This window comes from Neopelma chrysocephalum, unplaced genomic scaffold (genome assembly GCF_003984885.1).
Source record: "Neopelma chrysocephalum unplaced genomic scaffold, ASM398488v2 Primary Assembly neopelma1_22, whole genome shotgun sequence".
NCBI lineage: Eukaryota > Metazoa > Chordata > Aves > Passeriformes > Pipridae > Neopelma > Neopelma chrysocephalum.
Genome location: NW_020897689.1, coordinates 13,806,979 through 13,822,461, shown reverse-complemented (window position 1 = coordinate 13,822,461; position 15,483 = coordinate 13,806,979). Strand labels below are relative to the sequence as shown.

Below are 15,483 nucleotides of genomic sequence, written 5' to 3'. Positions count from 1 at the left end.
GAGAAAACTCATTCTGGACAGGAACTATCAATTAACAAAAATGTATATCAAAACTACTGTTACATAAAGTAATAGGGAAATGGCTCTCTGCAGTGGGTAAGGGGTTTTTAAACTAGGAGAAAATTTCGCATGCCACTTTTCAATGCTCTGTCCTGTCCAGGCAAGACCTGTTCAATATTGTTGTGAACAATCTGGGTAACAAAATGTCCGAGATGATACGAAAAGGAAAAGAATCAAAGATTTTTGCTAAACTGAGTGGCCAAGATCAAATTTAGCAAAGGGATGTGAAATTTAGCAAAGGGGAAAACAGCATTTAACAAGGAGATACCAAACGTATAGACAAATTTGAGTAGTAACTGTTTAAAATAGGGATCTAGTATCAAAAATAAAATTCAGGAGTTATTAATAAAAAAGGAAAAAAGAATCACATTCAGAGAGGGGCAAGACTTCAGATACTCATGTGCTTGTTTTGAGCTGATGAGGCTGGTGTTTTGGACCTCACACGTCACAAATAATGTTGAGAAACTCGAAGAAGTACAGAGGAGAAAAAAATTAAGGAGACAAATGTCTGACAAGTGGTCATGGAAAACATGATTTTTTTATGTGAAAAAGGTAGATATAATGTTTACAATATATAAAAGAGTTCCTTCCTCTTTATTAGCAATGTTGGGGGTTTTTTGCACATCCACAGGGGACAGGAAAAGTTAAAAAAAAAAAGCTTCATTTTGGGTTTCAGGTCATGAAACATGACAACAAGATTTGGCACAATCAGCTTTATTGAAGGTTTTCACAAGTAAGTTGGATGCATACCTGTTAGAAGCCATGTAGGTCAATGCCGGCCAAGCCGTTGACCACCTCTATAAAGCTAAAAGCTACCAGCCAGAATGGGAGTAAAATGCGAATTTATATGAAGAACATGCCAATGGCTTTTCAATAGTCCCCTATTTCAATGATCCACGGTCAACAAAGAGCTGAGCTGAAGGGAATCTGAAAGCATCATCAGTATGATCTGACTGGAGTGTCCTGCCCCCTTTACCATGGCCAGGATGCAGCCTCAGTGTGGATCCGATCCGTGAGCCAAGCTGCCTTCAACTACTCCAGGTCCAAAGGTCTGGGTACACAGGACACTTCATGAAGCAGCTTAGACTATGGAAGGCCTTGAAGTTTCTTCAAACCAACGCATCTCATGTGAACTCTGAGTAGAAAGTCCTAAACACCAGCTATGAATTATTTAGGTACCCTCCTGGCTCATTGCTTCCAGTTCAGTGAGGAAGGACAAAAACAAAAAGGAAAAAACCTTTTCCAGGCCAGAACTCAGCTTTTATATGTGATGAAAATAATTCGTACTGAATTGCTCATTACAGTTTATGCTTAGAGGTTTTATGCTGTGGGCCCCTCAATTCAGGAAGGGCATTGAGGTGCTGGAGCGGGTCCAAAGAAGGCCAACGAGGCTGGTGAAGAGCATAAGTCTTATGAGGAGCAGCTGAGGGAGCTGGGGTTGCTTAGCCTGGAGAAAAGGAGGCTCAGGGGGGCCTTATCACTCTCTACAACTGCCTGAAAGTGGGTGTAGTGATGTGGGGGTCGGTCTCTTCTCCCAGGTAACAAGTGACAGAACAAGAGGATATGGCCTCAAGCTGCCTAACTGATCCCGGGATTCACTGACTGTAACCCCTTGAACCCCCCCGAACGCTACCTCCCTCAGCGCGGCGGGGCGGGGCGGGACGGGCGGCGGCCGCGCGCCCCACTACTTCCGGGTCGGGGGCGGGGTGGCGCGAGGGGGCGGGCGCTGACGTCGCCGGAGAGTCCGGGGGCCGCTCGGCGCCTGTTTATTGTTCTCGCCGCCGCTACATTCTGCCTTGCCCGGCACCGCGGGGTCGCGGCGGGAGGAACGGAGGGAGGGTGGGCAGCGGCGACCCGAGCGGGCGCAGCCGCTCCACCGGCGGAGGCGGAGGTAGAGGTAGGAGGGAGCGAGCGGGCGGAGGCGCCGCCCGGGGGCCGTTAACCCGCTTCCGCCTCTCCGCAGCGCGAGCCCGGGCGGCGAGCGCGCGCGTCACGCCGGAGCGAGCGCGGGACAGCCCGGGAGCGGCACCCGGGAGCGGCCATGGCCTACGCGTACCTCTTCAAGTACATCATCATCGGCGACACAGGTGGGTCAGCGCGGCCCGACACGGCGGGGCGGGGGGCGGAGGGCCGGGCCCGGCTCCCCGCGCCCATTTCCGCAGTGCTGGCAGTGCCGCCGACGTGGTGCCTCCGCGCGGGGAGGAGGCGGTGTCTCCCCTCCGCGTTTGCGCCGGGCCCCGCCCGCGGCCTCGGCCTTGTCTCCCGAAGGCCTTGGGCCCCTGGCAGCCGCCCCCGGGCCCGGCTGACGGGCCGCGGGGCGGCTCGAGCTGTATCACGGCCCTGGCCGCGGCGGCCGAGGCGGGCAGCGGGGACGGAGAAGGTGTCACAGCAGAATTTGTACCTGGGCAGTGCCCCTGGTTTGTAGCCCCGCGACAGCGAGGGCTGAGAGGTGCCACACGCCACCCCGCAGTTCCGTGGTGAGCTTGTACCTCGCTGCTGTGAGTTACCTTCAGCTCAGGCCGCAAGGATGCTCTTTCCAGCCTCGGCTGGAGGTGCAGTAGCAAACTCTGTGAAGACATGCTGTCAAAGGAAAATTAAAAGCCCTAGCTCTTCCAGTTTTAATTTACAAGGATTTTTTCTTTAAATACAACTGCTTTTCCAGATATCTCTTGCCACTTTTTAAAACATATTGAATCATAAAATGTCAAGGGATTGGAACGGACCTTAAAGACCATCTAGTCCCATGCCTCCCCTTGCCATAGCCACGGACACCTCCCACTAGACCACGTTGTTCAAGGCCCCATCTAACCTGGCCTTGAACAGCTTTTAAAAATTTACTGCATTCTGTTTGTAATTGGCTGCTGTGTGACAATTAATGCTTACGAATGCTGCTGGCAGAGCCATATGCTGCCAGGAATTGCTGTTAGAAGCCCCTTTACCAGTATGTTTTATGCTTCCTCAGCCTAGTGTGGATGGGAGTAGCCTACTTTGATCAAACTGTTGTCAGGACATGGTAACTAACATAGTTAACTATTGTGTCTGTGTATTGTACATCTTCTTTGTTGTTTTCTCATACCTGTCTAAATGCCTTCTTTAATAAGTTTGATGATACACCTGTTATTTTACATGGCATTCTAAGGGTAGCTACATAATTGTACTTCATACCTATGAACCAAGTTATCTGTTACTGGAGTATAATTATACATTACAGTTGCATTACACATGAGGTTGTTAAATACACTGGATGCAACTACTATGTGATTTTCATTCTTTTTTTGAACTTACATTTAAACTCTAAAAGCTTTTTTAGGCTACTGCAGTAGCAGCTGCAGTACAAGTGAATCTTAAGAAATATATCACAGCTATAATGACCGTGTTGGAAGCATTAGGCTGTAGACGATTACTGAAAATTCTGATTTTATTTTTTTTTGAGTATTTAGTTGAATGAAAGTTCATTAAACCAGAGGGCAGGAGATTACCTGAGCAGATTCAGGAGAAGTAAGAGGTTTGTTTGTCAGCCCAGGGTGATACAAGATGGTAGTGCACATCTCAGAAACAGTGTGGCCAATTCTGGTGCATCTCTAAAAAACTATAATTATTGAAGTGGTAGAGACAGCAGCAAACAGTTGCTTTGGTACATCGATCATATACTGATGAAATTTTTACAATGCAATAGCCTCAGTGTAATGGTCTGTGCTGCACTCTTGCATTTTACTTGCTTGAAATGTGAAATACAGAATGAATGTGTCACTTCTGAGGTTGTTGCAGCTGTTTAAGAGCCAGATATGGGACGAGTAAGGTAGAGAAAGGAAACAGAGAGAGGAATACAGCTCACAAGTTTGGTGTTGGAATTTTGGTTAATTTTTTTGATTTCTGTGGCTTTTATTCTGAGTTGCTACAGGAAGCTAATTAAAACTCCTGCAATGATTGTTCTTGAAGTAAATTAAATATATCAGTAGCGGTAAGTTGGTTTTGCTTTTATTTAGATCTCCTATGAGCCTTTTAAGTATTCTACTAGAGCTAGTACTGAAGAGCCAATTTATGTTGTGCACGGTTGTCTGTTGCCAAAATGATGGTGATGGTTTAGCAGTTAGCATTCTTCCTCAGATAAAGGCAGTTGAACTCACAGTTCTGATGATGGAAATAAGGAGGGGATGGTGACTGTCCTGTTCAGTTCTAGTGGTGGTCTCCCACAGCATTATAACAGATATAACAGATATGCCATTGGCCTTGCAGACCATGTAAATTTCATAGCGATCAAGAAATTTGTCTCTGGTACTTGATTTAGAGTCTTTGGAAATGGCTCAGCTGCCTGGTGACTCAGCAATTAGTTGTAAACAAACTGTAGGAGAAAAGTAAGACAGACTCAGCTGGGGACAGATGTTAACATTTAGCTCCTCTTTCTTTTCAGCACTAAAAAAAACAAAGTGGGTTGTGTGAACCATAAGCAAACCAACGAAAACCCCCTGCAGTTATACAAGACACCTGCATGTGTCTTCTCTGAATTGTGATTTCACATGCTTTCATCTACTTAAACACAGGAATTCAGTATGATCTCAGTCTCTTAAAATGACAGCCACAGAAACTGACTGAGCAAAACTGCTCTGTGCTCAACGGCTCTTGTCCGTTTGCATTGCCTGCTTCATTGGTCATGGACGTTCACTGACTTTTTTTTCTGGTACTTCAGGCATGGCAGCTTTATGAACGTGGGATTGATTCTCATGTGGTTATTAACTCTATTTTTTTAATATATAAATTTTATTTTTTGTATAATTGGAACTGGTTTAGAATCTAGTTAGTTTTTTGTTGCGGGAGAGACCTGAAATGGCATGGCTGTATTTCAGGTACTCAAACAATATTGCCGTAAATTTGTGTTGGTTTTACATTGCATCAGTGGGACAGTGGCTGTGGAGTTTCATGGAGCTGGCATCTATAAGAGAAAAATACAAGCATTTGGAATATTGACTGCTGTGAGAGTTTACCAGGAAAAATCATTTGATCTGAATATTTCCAAAGCATTATAAGAATTTGCAAAGGCATTTAGAAGCATATGTGGTTCATTCTGCTTAGGGCTGTACCTCTGAGACCTTTGCCTTTGTGGTTGGTGGTGTCTTTCGTTTTGGTTGCTGGTAGGAGTTGGTGTCTTCATCCACTCTTCCCTACACATCCGCTTTTGGCCACCAGGTGAAGTTGAGGTGGACTTTTGATCTGAGCTAGGGTGAATACTCTTGGCATACAAGTATTGGCAGTTTCTGCAGTTGGTGACTGAAAGTCTGTCATTTTCTCTTTAGATGTTTTCCTATGTAACATTTTTACTTGAATGTTTGTTACCAGCAATGTAGCACATGGCAAACTGGGAATGATACAAGATTTCTGTGAGGACTAGAGCTGGAATATTTTTTTCAGAATATATAATACTCATTAAACAGAGTTTTCTTATATTAGAGTATGTTTACTAGATTCCATCAGAGAATGCTCCTGAACTTTAGTATACCTAAAGTATTAGTTTTGCAATGTCAGATTTCTTGCCACCAACATGACTTGTCAGTTGTAGTCCATCTAAATGTCTTTCTATGATCAGTGTTGCTGCATCTTCCATGAGCAGGTTTGTCTTCTGCTTTTCTTGGATGTGTTACTTCAGCAACCCTCTGAGCTTTTTGCCTAAGGGACTTCCATTGCCTTTCAATTTTAGCAGATAGTTGCTGGTTTAGACCAACAGTATCTCATAGTTACTCCTATTAGGAGATGATGATGATGAAAGAAAATAAAATTGCTAGGTGATCTAATCCTCCTTACTCTCTAGAGTAAAGTAGGCTTAGTCAACCATTTCATTTGTCTAAGAGACTCAAATGTTGAAATTAAGCAATTGAATTAGATTTATTTTTCAGTCCTCCTTGTGAAATGTTTCTAGTGTTTTTGCACTTTGTTCTGGAACAGCAGCTGTTACTAGCTAGCAATGTGCATGACCAGTCTCTTGCCCTTAATTTCTGCAAGTATGTAATAGCACTTCTTGGTTATACAGGTTTTCATCCCACTACAGGTGGTGTTAACACCCTGTGATAGCTTGAGAACTTGTTTGTACTGGAAACCAGAGTACTGATTTGTACTCCTTACATCTTACTTTGTGAACCTTTCAATGATACTTTAATTGATGGCAAGTTGAGTATGAGTCAGCAGTGCCCTGGCAGCCCGGAGGGCTCAACCATGTCCTGGGGGGCATCAGGCAAAGCATCGCCAACCAGTCAAGGAAGAGCACTGTCCTGCTCTGCTCTGACCTGGTGCGGCCTCACCTTGAATATTGTGTGCAGTTTTGGAAGCCACAATATCAGAAAGATATTGAGCTGTTAGAGAGTGTTCAAACAAGGGCAACGAAGACGGTAAAGGGCCTTGAGGGGAAGCCGTATGAGGAGTGGCTGAGGTCACTTGGTCTGTTCAGCCTGGAGAAGAGGAGACTGAGAGGAGACCAGGCACTGATCTCTTCTCTGTAGTGACCAGTGACAGGACCTGAGGGAATGACCTGAAGTTGTCTCAGAGGAGATTTGGGTTAGATATCAGAAAGAGGTTCTTCACCCAGAGGGTGGTTGGATGCTGGAACAGGCTCTGCAGGGAAGTGGTCACAGCACCAAGCGTGACAGAGTTCAAGCAGCGTTTAGACAATGTCTCAGGCACATGGTATCACTCTTAGGAATGGGTGAAGGGCCAGGAGTTGGACTTAATGATCCTTGTGTGTCCATTCCAACTCAGCATATTTTGTGATTCTGTGAATGCCTGAAAGAACAGTTATTAGGTGTTGTATAAGTACATCTTCTTAGCATCTTAGAAGTTGTTAACTAAAATTAACAAACAGTAAGTATTTGTCCATACATGTGGTTTCATGGGACTGTTAGTGTGCACCTTTGTACTTTACTTAAAAGAAACCCCAAACACCTCCCTGCTAAAAAAAAAAATCCAACCCCACCCCCAATTTTGACTAAAATCATTTTATTATAAATGGCTAGCAGTTTCCAAGTCTTTTGTGATCATCCAGGACATGAAGAGGCTTTTTTATAGACATTTTTAATTTTTTAAAAAATATTTTTTTATATTTATTTATTTATTTATTTGAACCTGCAATTAACAGTTGAGTAGTGCTGTAGAAACTGAAACATAAGTAAGCTGAAGAGCTCCTTTCACTTTGTTATGTAGAAAGGAAAAGTTAAATCATTGGCTTCAAATATGCTGTTGAAAATGTTTGTTTATTTAAGTACTGAAGCTGAATCGTCTTTAAAAGAGTAAAAAAACCATTTTTATTACATTACTTTTCCCAAAATTATGTAGCCATTGTGAAGGATTTTGGAGGTTATTTTTCTTCCCTTCTTGTCCATGCTTACATTTGTGTGTGAAGTCCCTTTGCTCTGTAACTGACGGTTTGGAATTTTTTAGTTTGTCCTTTCTATAGATTTAAATAAAGCTTTCCCATTTGATGACAGAGTTTTGACTAACAGATAACTGGCTGAAAAGAGGTTAAGAAAAGTTTTTGCTTTAGGTTAATGTCTTGTTACACCTAGTCCTGTGAAAGGGTAGTACTGCACTTTCTTGACTTGCATAAGGCTGCTGTGGTTGGAAAGGAAGGAGAGAGGAAATGAACTGCAGCCTGCAATAAGAAAAGGGCTTATTAAGCATCTGGGAGCTCTGCAGACTACTGGAAAGAACTAAAAGTACCTCTAAGCCAGGTTAGAGGTATATATCTTGTGACATTTGTACTATGTAATTACCCGGTTTAAATCCAAGTAAGTTTTAAAATCTGTTATTTGAGACTTGCCCATTGTTTTAAAATGTCCTTAACCTATTTAAAGATTTATTTTTGTTTGTTTTTCTAAAGGAAGGTAAGAGAAGTGGGAAGCTTGTTTTGGCTCAGTTGGTGTTGTGGCATTGGTTTCATGGACATCCAAGCTGACATAGTTGGTTCTGCACGAATGGAGTTGTTGCTCCCCTTACTTTGTGGCGACTTCGATAGTCTGCCATGGTCTGGATCAACCCACTAATGCAGTAGAAAGCTACCTACTTTTTAGGTTAAGTTTTTACTTAGTGGATGAATCAGCTGATTTGGCCTTGGAGCTGTGCTTTCCAAGGTCTGGAGCACTTTCAGGGGAGGAAACTGAACTTAAGAGGATTGGTGAGAGCAAGATATCAAAGGGGAGGTAGGTCCTCATCTGTGTGGGTGGTGAGCTGATTGATCACAGTGTTGTGTGAAGCAACCATAAGAAAAATAGTTCTTTGAGATGGCTGAATTAATCCAGTGTTTATCTGCTGCCAAAGTGAGTAGACCTTGTTACCACTTCTTGTCTCATCTATGAACTCTGTTGCTTAACTGTCAGCATCATTGTTTATGTGATCCTTCAGAGAGCCAGCTCAGCTCATATTGATGATTTGAAAAACAAGATCAAACAAATAGTAGAAATGGTCAGATCAGTGCAAGAGCCCTACTCATCAGAGACAGCAGGCAGATTAACAGAAGAGATTTGTCTTCAGGATTCAGTTTTGAAATCCAGGTTGGGAGGACCACAGTTCTTTTCCTCTGTCACCTTTCTTGGGGTGCTCAGGTGAGCAAGTAAGAAAAATGTCTTAGCCCCTTTATCCCCCTTTTTAGTTTTGAGCCAGTCAGCTTTTCAAGACAAACAGTGGAAGGAACACTACGAGTTTTGTCTAGTGGTCAGAAAAGCCTGGATATTTTCTGCATGTTAGGTAGCGCACCCCTGGCTTCATAGCCGGTAACTGAAGTTTCCTTGCCCTATTCACAGGGCATAGGAGCTGGAAGGCAGAAGGAAGCAAGTCAGCTCTCTTAGACAAAGCAAAGCCTGGCTCAGCTGTTATCATCACCTGTGCTGTGGTTCCAGAGCTGCTTATTTTTTTAATTACCTTGAGTTCAGCCTGCTACTCAAAAGAACAACCCTTAACTTTGTTATATATTTTATAGCCCTAGTGTCATGCACATACTAGTGTTTGGGTGACTATAGTCCTGTGCTGGATCCATTTCTTGGTGTAGCTCATTTCATAACCTACGAGTGAGAAGGGAGAGAGGGCAGCTTTACCACTGAGCTACCCTGGCTTGCTAAGCCCTGAAATGAACACAAGTGTTGATATAAGGGAGGGAGGTGTTGAAGCTGGGCCAAAGTGGACAGTAGCAAAGCTCTGGCAATGCCTTGCCTAGAAATTGACTGCAGAGTGGCACTCAGATAAAGGGGGAGCTTTTAAGGGAGGCAGAGGAATTTGGAGAACAGACTCAGTCTGCTGGTTTGGAATTCAGAGCTGGTGGGTAAAATTACTGTAGCACAAGTTCCGCTTCCCATCACTGAGTACTAGGAAGCGAAGGGATCCTAAAACAGGCACTTGGAAAGAAGTAAGCTGCTTCCCCTCTGAGTACATAATCCATTGTTTTCATTTGTTCCTAGGCAAGAGCTTTTGTTTACTGTGGTTGTTGAAGTGTATCCATGCTCTCTTGCTCTAAAATATTAGATTTTTTTTTTTTCCTCTGGGGGTGGTTTATCTGAAGCTATATTAAAATAATTGTGGCAGTAAAATGGAGAATGACCTGATAAATAACCGCATCTATCCCTTTTGTGTTCTACAATTGACTATCATAAGACATGCTCACCTACTTTTTTCACAGAGTGTCTGCCTCATTTCATGTTGTAATATTTACAGTGCTAAGTGAGTGAGGTACCTGGTAAGTAGTCACTCTGCTTTTAGACTTAACCTGTGTAGTTACTTTAAGCCACCTGTGTGCCATGGAATCAGCTGCCATGCAACTGTTAGTTGATCTTTGCAGCATCTGTTTATGTCATGAGGTGGTAAACTACTCAGGAGTTCATATACAGCTCCTGTTCCTGGTACATATTCCTGTGATAGTGCAGTCTGCTCAGGGTCTGGAAGCATATGAGCTAGGAGCTATTCTCATAAGAACTTTTGGGATACAAACTTGCAATATCTTAAAACTATAAAATTAAAATAAAATGTAACTATTAAATATAAACAACAAAGTATTTATAACCTAAACTTAACAGGCACAACAGCCTTGTTTGCAACTTTTTGAACCTCTGTTTCAGTCAGCAGCAGTACAAAACTTAGGAACTTTCAGATGACTTTTTGCTGAAGGTTCTGAAGTAGCAGGAATGGCATTAAACAGAAACTAGTTGTTTCTTTTGTTTCTATGTATGAAGCCATCAGTCTGCAGTCTGCTCCTGAAAGGCCTGCTATGGAGGTGTAACTAGAGGTGCAGTCACGCCGTGCCAGTCTGAGACAGGGCTTGCACCATAGAGGCTGTGCTTGTCTGTCATCTTCCCTCTGCTGACGAGGGTGTTTGTATGTTCGTTCCAACCAAGTTGGTCAGCAGCCTTATAAGAGGAAGAAATATCAGATTGCCACTTGAGAACTAGTGCTGGAACACCTAGTCAAGTGTCTCTTTGTTGATTAGCATATGAAATATTGTTCCAACATTTGTAAGATTTATGCAGGAATATTGGATTGGTTTGAGGTTCTGGTTTATCCAGTGATACTGAAATCATTTGGTAAGGTTAATGGCAAAAGCTGTTTCTGGTGTGACTTACAGGTTGTTTTTTATAAGTGACGTGGTGATTATGTTCTGTGATAGGGTATTTGTATTTCAGTGGTGTGATATAAAAGTTACCTGTATATATAAACAGTGTGCTGTGAGTAGAATTATTACTATTTTAAGATTCTTTAGAGTTTTGTGTTCTCTGTCCCTACAGCTCCAGTACTCTCTGCCTGTTCTTCTCCCTATTTCTTGCTTTCCTCCATTCCTTCTCCACTTCTCTTGTGTTTATTAATATTTTTTGAACAAAATCTGTACCTGCTTCCAAGCTGCTTGTATTCTGACAGCTTGCCATCATAAGCCAAATAGCTACAGAAAAGAGATCTAGTGAGGCAGATGCAAATTTTGCCTTCGACTACAGTTCCATGCAACTCTAAGTTATTGATCTGCTGGCTGCTGCATTTCTTTTCCCTCATTTGAATGAACTCTCATGATTGTCAGACCCTGCATTAAGCTATTTCTGTTTGCTTTGTCACTCTTCTTGTCAGATTAGTGTGCTAACCCAGTGGACAATTGAAATTGCTTCAGAACTCATCTAAGCCATATGGAAAAATGGGCATGAGCATACTGTAGGGAAGAGAGTAGAGAGAGCAGCACCAATAACTGGCCTAGGTTGTTGGAACTGCTGCATTGTTTGGGATATTAATCTGAGTGTCATCAATTGGTCACAACTCAGTTCTTGACGAAACTAAATGCAGGTCTCATTTCTGTTAGATTTGATGAAACTGGCCACTGATCTAAGCTTTTTAAGTCTAAAATGACAGGTAGGTGGTGATTGTTTATGTAGGCTTTGTTTCCTCTATAAACCATATTAAAAAACTTTGCTGAGTTTAGTATAAGTCACTCTATGCAAACCTCTAGTATGCCTATCTTGTGTCTGCAGTGTGGTTCTTTTCCATATCCCTTTGTTTGCTATCTTTTATTACCAGATATGTCTCTTCTGATGAGCTGTTGCTGACCTCTAGTATGTGGCTAAAATAGCCTTATCTTGCTGGACAGATAAAGCAAAGTACAGCAGGAACTTGGATGCTACAGTATTGTCTGTTGTGTGATAATGGTTCAGAGTTTAAATACCTGTAAACCAAATATATTACTGTCATGTTTTAAAAGGCTGAAAATACGAAGTTTGACTGAACAGAACTGGAAGAGTAACTCCTCCAAGTAAAAGAACAAGGAAAAATTAACCATAAAAAGTATTAAGTTTTCAAACCTAAGTAGTTTGAGTACTACTCTCGACTGCGTTAACTTCTAGTTTTCTGTGCTTTCACATAGAGAAGAAATTGCCCATTTGCTGACCAATGTCCATGTATTGTGAAATAGTTACACTGATTTCTGACTCAGGTTGGAGGTTGTGTTGTCTGTCTGACTGTACTCTGAACCCAGTTGTTGCTAGTTCTTAGACTGCTTTTTGGCCTATTGGGAACCAGTGGGCAGTAACATATAGTGGTTTTAGCAGCCACAGATGTACTGCTGTTACTCAGGTGATAAATTAGGAGATGGATGAGGGTGTGAGTAGGTGATATCTAATCTCTCAAGTTCTAGTAATGAATTCTAAGCAATATATACCGTTTGCTTAAATTAATTTTTATTGATTCTTTACAGATTTTTTTAAAATTTGCTTAATGCTTCTTTTTTTTCTTTCTTTTAGGTGTTGGGAAATCATGTTTATTGTTACAGTTTACAGACAAGCGGTTTCAACCAGTCCATGATCTCACTATTGGTAGGTCTCTTTTGTGCTGTACAATGCCAGTAGTTAGGTGGTGAATTTGTCATGCTGTGGTAATGCAGGATTTCTGCTGTGTTAAGGTAGCAGTCAATCTCTAGGTGATCAATATTTGTGGGGGGGGCTTTTTGTTCTTATTGGGAAGGTACAGTCTGAAACAATTAAAATAATTCATAACTCCAGTATCTCAACTGTCTCTTCAGAGAAGCTGAAAGCTGGGCACAAAAGAATTGACTAAGCTTGAAATGCATTGACAGTGATGCAAGTGGCATTCTTTTTCACACTAGGGAACATAATATTAGCCTAGCCACAAAACCCGGAAGACAAGTTACAGATAAACTAAAGCAAAGTTAACCTTAAAGATGAATAAAAAAAATTTACTATTTGGGAAGACTAACTTTTGGATACAAAAGGATTGAAGCGTAAATGTATTCACTCTTTGGAAGGGACAAGGGTTTTCCTTCCCAACTCCTCAGTTGGATGTGGACCATTTGTATTAGGTATGATTTGATACTAAGGGAAATGAATGCATGTTGACAGAACGCATTGCCTCTGATCTAACTACAGTAAATTATACAAAGTTTTGTTTATCTTTCCACGCAAAATATGAGGAATAGTGGGGGAATAAATTCTTCTGTGAGCAAGTTTGGTCTGCAGATCAGTTTTGCTGTTAAGCATAACAGATGCTAGTCTCCAATAAGGTTGCAGAACCTTTGAACTTTTGATGTTATTTCAAGGAACCTATTGGCTCTAATCATGAGCACAAAATGTATTCCTAGTCTCTATTTTTAGTTTGTGCCCTGCAATAGGTAGGCATCCTGACTTTGGGAGTACTGAAATAGATGCTTGAAATGTAAACAGATATTCATGTAATAGAATGTATCAGGTGGTTTGATTATGGCTTCCCTTTCTCTTGACAGTCCTCCCACACCTTGTGTGTGGCTGTCTCATACAGTTCAAATTTTTGGGCTAACATCAGTTTTCAGATATTTGAGGTCTTGGCAGCAGATAGTCTGGCTGAGTAAAGAGCCTGAGTTCTTTAGGGAGGCATGAGTTATCTTCTTCTCTTTAGGCCTGCCAAATATATGACACCTTTTATATCACTTGTGCCTTTGGCAGTCCTGTCACCTCAGCAGACTGATAGGCTGTGAGAAACATCTTCACCTCAGCAGTGTGGTTGTAGTGCCAGTTCTTTGCCTGGTGTACAGCTCACTGAAATCTGGGAACAGAACAGAAATTGAAGCTAGTGAGATGAGGAGGTGAACCTAGACAGCAACATAATGAGGGATGTAGTAGTGGAGCATAGGGAGCTGCTTGAAAAAGGGATGAGGAGGCTGGGAACGGCCTCCTTAACTGCTAGGGCATGTGTGTGTGTTTTGGCCAGGTTCTCCCAATTACCTGAACAGATTTAGAAAGACAGATAAATAAAGAACATGGGGTTTAAGTCATATGAAGGCCCCTGTGGGACAAGATGGGGTGAGTTGATGTTAACTAATAAATGCCCAACTGATTATATTAAAAGTCCTGAAAACCTGTAGATTGAATAAAAAGCCTTGTGTTACATAGCCTAACTTTTTCAGTATAATACAGTGATTTTAACCCGTGAGACTGCAGATTCTATTCTTGCTGTGAGCAGCTCAAGAGAGAGGAAACTGAAACTGGACGTGTGGGAGACAGCCTTTGCATTTGGAGTTATGCAAAAATCAGCCCCAAATTTTAGCGTAACAAGCCTAAAATACTACCTCTAAGATTTAAGAAATTCTAAGAGATACTTTGCCACTAATCAAAGCAAGATGGGAGAAGGAGGGAAGATAGAAAAGTACCTGCTTCTATGTATTCTGTCTTTGAACTACATACAGAATTGTGTGTGACTGTGATAGTGTACTATAAAAGAACTTACAATATGACAGCTATTTCTGTTTAGTTTTCATTTGGTAATTGAAGTATTTGTTATTAAAAGAAATTAAGGATGGAGGGAGAAGCTAGCTGAATGATGCAGTTTGGAGGGAGAAAAAACCCAAACCCAAACCAACAGCAAACAAAACCCAAACAAAATCAGAGGCAACAGCAGAAAAACAACACACACAACCCTAATTGTGCCCCCCCCATGTATGTAGGTAGATATGGGTGATAAAAGCCATTGTAAACATTCTGGTTGGTTTGCCCACTGCCCTTAGGGCATGCCCTTACTGTAAACCTGAACAGTTTCTATTCCTTATTTAAGGGGACAAGCTTGCCATCAAACAGTTTGTTTTTTCAAATTCAGCATTTTTCCTCAGCAGATATTTTGATGGAACAGAATAAATATCCTTTTCATTTTTTTATGGTGGCGTGTGTAGAAACTAAACATGTAGGGAGATCGCTGGATTTAAATCAGCAGCTCTATAGCCACATTTTGAGATCAAGTAAAACCTGCAGTGTTTACGCTTGTAGTAGTACAAGGACCTTCCCCTGGCTTTGCAGTCAACTTCGGAGAGAGCACTGTCATTCACCTGCTTCCTCTCCACCTCCATTCTTTTGATATCTTTGCATACAGTTGCTGCAAGTTATTTGATTGCTAAAGAGCACAATGGTCTTTGGCCCATGGCTTTTATTTGGCTTCAATATCCTGTTGGGGTGGGACTACCCCCTTCCCCAGAAATCATTCTGCAGAAAGCAACACTGCACCCTCAAATATTCTAGACAAGCTTTTGAAGAGACATTTGGAATACTTCAAATCAGGGCTGCGTAATTGAAAGACTTGAGGCCAAGTCTAGACAGTGACCAATTTTAGATAAACTTCAGCTACCTGTATATTTTCTGAAATAATGAATATATGAAGGATAGATTAATGGAAATCTGATAGCCTTTAAATTTATCTACTATCTCTAGCCATTTGTCGGATTTTAAATACTGCAGTAATAGCCTAGATTTATACTTGATTTACTGTTAATGATCTTTAAATTGCTTTAAAAGATGATATAATAGGCTGAATTTTTCTACTGAAGAAATTTTTTTAGTTTATTTGAAACATTTTTTTTTCATTGGTTATTAAATTTGATCTTTAGCTAGAATTTTGGAAGTGTTTTTTTTTTCATAGACTGGTGTGTTTTAGTTAATACAGTAATAA

General features: G+C 41.6%; 1 protein-coding gene across 2 annotated transcripts in view; it reads left to right on the top strand.

Annotated features, from left to right (window-relative positions):
* The first annotated feature begins 1,796 nt into the window (after positions 1 to 1,796).
* The window catches only part of RAB2A (RAB2A, member RAS oncogene family), a 41,605-nt gene continuing 27,918 nt past the window's right edge, over positions 1,797 to 15,483 (top strand). The window contains exons 1-2 of one of the 2 annotated variants that reach the window (XM_027707253.1): positions 1,797 to 2,147; positions 12,300 to 12,371. In XM_027707253.1, coding sequence (XP_027563054.1) covers positions 2,102 to 2,147; positions 12,300 to 12,371 — 118 coding nt within the window. In that variant the 5' untranslated portion in view covers positions 1,797 to 2,101. Of the gene's footprint in view, positions 2,148 to 12,139; positions 12,168 to 12,299; positions 12,372 to 15,483 lie in introns of those variants that run through there. The other variant, XM_027707305.1, reaches the window with a different exon arrangement.